Raw genomic sequence first — 7,366 nt, forward strand, 5'->3', positions numbered from 1 at the left:
CATACAATAAACCAGATGTTCATACGATGCACAGCTGCCTGTTTCTCTCACTTTATTAGGAACGAGTCGTCAAAACTGAACTTCTTACCAAAGAGCTGCTACATTTAACTTTAAACAAAAACTCAGAATTAGATTTATTGCTGTGTTTCAGAATGCTTTTTTATTTTCTCAGCATCACACTGAAGCGTTGTCCATCAGGCATTATCTGCAAAAGAGGAAAACATTTTTTTTACATGGATTAACATGATTTATCTTCACTGTAAAAAAAAAAAAAAAAAAAAAATCATAATTAAAAAAATATATATATTATAGATAGATATATATATATATATAATATATAATCCAGAAATTTACTGGAGGACTTTTTTGTTGTTGCAAATGCCATGAAAGAAATAAAACGACTTTACGACAAATATAAACCATGCAGCAAAGTGCTCTGCAATTCTGTAAAAAATAAATTTACTGTATTATTTAACAGGGTTTTTATTTTATTTTTCAACATTAAGTTCAAATGCTATAAATAAATAAAAATAAAGTTGAAATCTGTAAATTAGTATAATGGGACATAATAGATTTTTTTAATATCCTTGAATGGTAAATTACAGTGAATTCTATGTAAATAAAAATAATACACAATATTGCTGAATGAAATATGTAAAAAAAAAAAACAACTTAGTGTTTGAGTTAGGTTTTTTTTTACAGTGTTATTTAATTGCTTAATGGTCTATAATGTTAAATTACAGTGAATTTTCTGTAAAAAATACAAAAAACACATTGCTAAATGTAAAATTAAGGCAACTTTGTTCTCTTACAATAAATAAATAAAATAAAAGTTTTTTTTATAAGAAAGCATAAAGTTACGGTAAAAAGTCTGGCAGCAAAAGTGTCCAGACACTAAAAAAAACTCATTCTACAGATATATAAATACAGATATTACTGTATATATTATCCATATTGTTAAAGAAATACTTTGTTAAATAACTTATATTTGTTTACTGTTATTTAACGGTTTGCTGACAGACTTTTTACTGTTTTTTGGGGGGGTTTCTTACATTGAAGTCATTTTGAGAATATTGAGAAAGTTATAATAACATCTGTGTTTTGAAGGTGATGCCCAATTTTAATCATTAAGCAGCAACTACTTTCTTTATAGAGATCCAGAGGAGTGATGAGCTCACACTCCCTCTGTGTGTGTGTGTGTGCGCGCGTGTGCGTGCGCGTGTGCGTGCGTGCGTGCGTGCTGTAATCTGAGTTTGGTTCTTTGTTTTGGTGGCCGTGCATGTGTGAGTGCATGTCAGTCAGACTAAAGAATAAAATGACAGAAATATCACTATTTTAAGCTTCGTTTTTGGTCACTTTTTTTAATGGAAACTTTCATAACCGATGATCCGTTCAAGGACCATCAGAAAGTTCAAACTTCAACGATAATGCCTGTTTTTACAGTTTCTTTCCATGATAAACGGTGTATATTTGGCAATCTTTTACAGAAACCATATATTTTAGAGGGTTAAAAAAGATGAGCAATTTTTGGTCGCTCGACATTGAAGATAACACTACAAATGTCTAATTTCACAGTAATGTCCAATTTCTCTGCAAATGTTTAAATTATTTAGCAATTATTTAATGTTAATTCTGATTTATCATAGGCTTATTATTTATAGGTTAAGTCTATCTATCTATCTATCTATCTATCTATCTATCTATCTATCTATCTATCTATCTATCTATCTATCTATCTATCTATCTATCTATCTATCTAGTGGGCATTTGCAGACTCAAGTTGGTTTCGACGGCAGACTGCAGTCAGAATAAAACCTGCTGAGGACGAGCAGGCGGATGAGCCGCTCTGAGACGGTTTCTGACACTTTGTGCAGAACTTATTCTCTCTGTTGCATCAGCTGCCTGGATGTCTGCTCTCAGACCATCCTGCAGCTGAAGGTCCTGGACTGATGTGGTTTCATCTGCTCTGGTTGTGAGGCTGGTTGGCTGTACTGCCTCTCAGAAACTAACGAACATTTAATTCAGGGGCAACAGCTTTGTTGGGGGATTCCTGGCACACACCCTCAAAAATGTGACATCTGTCACATTGTGTTGTGTGATTAAACTGCAGAGTCATTTTACTGACACACCTGTCCACCTGATACAGCTGTCAGGGGAGGGATTATCTTGGCAAGAGCATTTTTCATGTTTTATTTTGACAGGAAGAATAAACGGGAAGAGATGCAGCAAAGGGACCAAAATTTGAGGGAAATAAGCCTTTTGTGTGTGTAGAAAAAGTCCCAGATCTTTAATCTCAACACATGAAAAATGTGAGCAAAACCAACAGTGTTTCATTTATCCTTTGGCTCAGTACATGTACATTACCTCCTCCTCCCTCCACCTCAAAGTCATCCGGCAGCAGCTTGTCTTGCCGGTTGCCGAGGGTGAAGGACAGCAGGGCCAACAGGAGGGCGTCCAGGATGCTGATGATGGCGAGGATGTAGGCCCAGCGCACCGTGCAGTTCCCCAGGCTGTACTTATCTGTCCTCTGGCCACACATCCTCTTCACCTCCTCAGAGTCCCAGCCGTCCGGGTAGATCATGCAGCCCATCACCATCAACACGCCTGCGGGGGAAAACGGACACAATAATCACCCCTCGTGTGCTCTGAATAATTATTCTGGAGGTGGTTCCGAGGCTCCGGTGCAGGATTAGACCTGATGCATGGCCATAAAGAGCCAAAGGTTTCATTTATTCATGTTGCGGCAGCAGAGGAGGCTCAGTGGAGCTGTTTGCAGCGTTATGAAAGTTCTTAAATGTTAAATGCTCGTCATCCGGTAAAGTGTCCTCTGGGTTTCTGCCACAGTCACTGCACACAGTTAGACTGAAATCTGAATATTTCAGATATATGCATTTCAAGGAATTAAACTTTGTTTCCTTCACATAAAGGTACTTAAATCCACTGTTTAATCAAGAGCTATAACAGGCATTATCATCGAAATTGACCAAAACAAAGCTTAAAATGTTGATATTTGTGTCAGAATCTCTTTATTCTACACGTGTCATTTAAAATAAAGCGTTTGCACTAACAAGATCCTGTTAAAACATTAAATTCTGCTCCTCAGAGACACTGTGAAGACATGATTGATTCTGCTGAGACCAACGGTCACGTGACAAATATTCACTGAAAATCTGTTTACACAGAGCAGAGAGGAGAGGACAGGAGAGGCTGTTTACACAGAGCAGAGAGGAGAGGACAGGAGAGGCTGTTTACACAGAGCAGAGAGGAGAGGACAGGAGAGGTTGTTTACACAGAGCAGAGGGGAGAGGACAGGAGAGGCTGGAAACATTACAATATTTCAATATGTGGATAAAACTGTTTTTTCAATATTCATCATGACACTTGTGGGCACTCGGAAAAGTGTTTATGTATAAATTCCATTTTATTCCAATTTTCCTCTGATTTCTGTCATTCTAACTGTGTTATTCTGCACAAAGACATGTTTGAGTCGTTCCCACTTCTAGCCATGATTGTGCTGATTCCATAGAGCTACAGGACTTATAGATTTATAGAGATTTTATATATTGCAGTGAAATACAAGGACACAGTGAAACACACTATTTACTTTTATAGTCCTCCACAATTTTACTTCACTTTACAACTTTTGCTGCTTAAAGTATATTTCGTTGATAATGCTTCTGTGTGAAGGATTTTGGATGCAGGATATTGTTATTTTGGAACTGTTCCTTCAGGTAAAGATCAGACCTCTCCTTCCATCCTCTGGTTCGTTTCCTCCTGGTATGTTGCAGGTGTGACTTTAGATCAGTTAACAACACAGCGACACCTGATCGTGTTACATGTAAACTGATCCACTATCAGAGGTGTCAGAGTCTGGGCTGAAACCAGACGCTTCACTGAAGAACAACACCTTCAGTACAAACACACACCTCGCCTCAAACTAGGAGGAGACGTCAGCTCACACTGAGGGGACAGTTAACTCAAATGATTTATTAATTAAATTAATTGATTAGTTCATCATTTTTACAATTTATTTTGCATTAAATGTTAAGTTTTACTGTAAGAAAATGAAATAGTTGTCTTAATTTTACATTCAGCAATATTATATGAATTATTTTAGTATTTTTTCTATTTTATTTTATTTTTTACAAATAATTCACTGTAAATTAACATTCAAACAATTAAATAAAACTGTAAAGATATATTTATAATCTCCCATCATATCAATTTACAGATTTCAACTTCAATTTTGTGGTTAATGTGACTAATAATAAGTAATAAAAGTAATTTACTCTTTTTTAATGGTATTTTCACCAATAAATACAATAAATAATACAGTCAATTTCTGAAAAAAACCAACACATTTAATCTCCAATATGATTATTAGATATGAACCTGTATATAAGTGTTATGTGACGCACCTGAGGCCAGCTGCATCCACGCGCAGATCTTGTACACGTTGCCGGCGTTGCAGAAGAAGAAGAGGCTGAAGCAGACCATGGTGCCCACGATCAGCAGCATGGAGGTCCCCACGAAGAACATGGCGGTCCTGAAGGCCGGGGACGGGATGGAGCTGAAGTCCAGCACGCTGCCCTTACAGGTGAGCTCCGAGGTGAGCGCGTTGCCGATGCAGTAGTGGAAGAGGCCGAAGTATCCGGCCTGCGGCGTGTTCACGCTGTCCCCGATCCAGAAGGGCTGGATGAAGACCACCATGGTGATGATCACGAAGCAGATGGTGAACACGGCCCACATGACGCCGATGGCCCGAGAGTTCCTCACATAGTTGGTGTGGTAGATCTTGGCGGCCTCCTGGGCCGGAAGCAGGTCCATGACCTCAGGTTTCCTTAAATCTACCTGAAAGATGAACGGGCTCCGGTGGATCCAAAGTCTCCACACCCTCACCTGTTGCTGCTCGGACCGCTCTGCAGGGAAAGACCTGGCTCAGGATTCAGCACCCTGGACAGCACCCCACCTGTCTAATTAACGACGTGCTCTGACGTCAGAGTAACCCAATGCTTTCCTTACAGAAAGTTTGCAGACTTTTTACACACAAATGAAAGACGATATACTGTGTAAAACTAATCAGGGTCATTTTACATTTTGAACTTAACGTTGTACCTCTAATCGAACCAAAAGCAACAAACTAACTGATACATGCACTGCAACTATGTATTTACTGTGTGTGTGTGTGTGTGTGTGTGTATATATATATATATATATATATATATATATATATATATATATATATGCTTATTGTGCAATGAAAATGCTTGTTGACAGGAGGGTTTAAAAGGCACCCACTTTATTGAAAACCAAGTTATAGTACCAATATAGTACCAAGTTATTCTCCAGAAATTTACTGTATTATTTTACAGGGTTTTCATGTTTTTGTGCAAATGGCATAAAAAAGATTGAAGGAATTACTTTTATTCCTTATATTAATCATACAATAAACTGTAGAAACCTGTGAATCAATATAATGGGACATTATATATATATATTTTTTATTTTAAAGGGTGTTTTAGGAAAATACAATCATATGTGGTTATTTTTTGATATTCTAAATGCGGTTTTACTGTATTCATTTTTTATAAACTCTTCTTTATTCCAATGTATGGAAGCCCTGAGAGGCAAATTTAAAAAACAATAATAATGATAATCCAGTGATTCATTTTCTTCATCTGATCTAATTTGTTTCCTCTGCTGTGTTTATGACTTCAGGGTGGGTGAAAAAGGTTTCATCAGGGTATTCTTAATTATTTATTCTCATCTGTAGAACAGCTAACACCTGCTTTTTGTCAGAATACCTTTTTTAAGTGTTTGTTGCTGTAATACTTATTTCAACCACAAGAGGCTGACTTGCTCTAAATAACGCTTCATAAACACTGGAGAGGAAAAAACTGATCAGATTTTTTTTCTTGTCTCTTCCTGGGCTGCCATGCCAATGTTTTTAAATGTCAAAATGTGACATTTGGGGGCTTCTGTCTGACAGTTTGCCGAGCTTCATGGCTGATGACTGGAAGATTAGAGTAAAGGTTTCACATATCAGAGTGGCTTCATACCAAAGCAGAGATCTCTCTCTCTTAGTCACTGTAGTCGCCCCTCTGTGGGCTGATGAGTGGTCGTATTCAGTCTTTTCACTGCAGTATATAAAATCTATAGAAATCCGTAAGTCCTGCAGCTCTATGGAATCAGCACAATCATGGCTAGAAGTGGGAACAACTCAAACATGTCTTTGTGCAGAATAACACAGTTAGAATGACAGAAATCAGAAAAAAAGTTGGAATAAAATGAAATTTATATATACGACATGTATCCAAGTGCCCACAAGTGTCATAAATACTGGAAAAAGAAATTGTGTCTCCACATATTGTACATATTTAAGTATTGTCATGTTTCCAGCCTCTCCTGTCCTCTCCTCTCTGCTCTGTGTAAACAGCCTCTCCTGTCCTCTCCTCTCTGCTCTGTGTAAACAGCCTCTCCTGTCCTCTCCTCTCTGCTCTGTGTAAACAGCCTCTCCTGTCCTCTCCTCTCTGCTCTGTGTAAACAGATTTTCAGTGAATATTTGTCACGTGACCGTTGGTCTCAGCAGAATCAATCATGTCTTCACAGTGTCTCTGAGGAGCAGAATTTAATGTTTTTAACAGGATCTGGTTAGTGCAAATGCTTTATTTTAAATGACACATTTAGAATAAAGAGATTCTGACACACATCAACATTTTAAGACAAGTTTTGGTCACTTTTTCCTTATGGAAACTTTCATAACTTATGATCTGTTCTGTTTTTTTTATTATTTTTTCTTTATTCTTTTTTTTCTCCACATATTTCTTATCTGTAGTAATTAACTAAATTGCCTGTGTAATTACTGTTATTTTTACTATTTATTTATATTCGTTATATTTAAAAAAAAAATATATATATATATATTATCACTATTATTACTATTATTATTATTATTATTATTATTATTATTGCTATTATTATTTATTTAATATTATTATGTTTTTATTTATTTTTATTATTTTTATTTTTATTTTCTCTTATTATTATTATTTTTTATTTATGACTGACTCCAGCAAAGGGAGGGGGAGGGAGTAAGCCAGAGGGGTGAGGGAGGTATGGGGGGAAGGGGGGTGGGAAGGTAGTTCAGATTCTGGTTTGTTGTTTTTCTCACATGCTGCCCACAGTGGTTTTTGATATGCTGTACAGTTGGATGTGGGGTGGGATGTGGCTGTATGTGGTTTGAAAGGAGAAGAAAATAATAAAAATTTGATCACAAAAATTTATGATCTGTTCTAGGAATGTCAGAAAGTTCAATGTTACCAGTAATGCTTGTTTTTATAGTTTCTTTCGATGATAAACGGTATAT

The 7,366-nt window shown here is 36.7% G+C and overlaps 1 protein-coding gene across 1 annotated transcript; it reads right to left on the reverse strand.

Annotated features, from left to right (window-relative positions):
- Positions 1 to 37: 37 nt before the first annotated feature.
- On the reverse strand, positions 38 to 5,049 carry LOC131971479 (LHFPL tetraspan subfamily member 5 protein-like). The gene is made up of 3 exons (XM_059332968.1): positions 4,419 to 5,049; positions 2,365 to 2,604; positions 38 to 205 (listed from the first exon to the last, which is right to left on the reverse strand). Exons 1-3 carry the CDS (start codon positions 4,825 to 4,827, stop codon positions 195 to 197), a joined length of 660 nt encoding a protein of 219 aa, XP_059188951.1. The 5' UTR covers positions 4,828 to 5,049; the 3' UTR covers positions 38 to 194.
- Positions 5,050 to 7,366: the final 2,317 nt, after the last annotated feature.

Source organism: Centropristis striata, chromosome 5 (genome assembly GCF_030273125.1).
Source record: "Centropristis striata isolate RG_2023a ecotype Rhode Island chromosome 5, C.striata_1.0, whole genome shotgun sequence".
In the NCBI taxonomy this organism is placed as follows: domain Eukaryota; kingdom Metazoa; phylum Chordata; class Actinopteri; order Perciformes; family Serranidae; genus Centropristis; species Centropristis striata.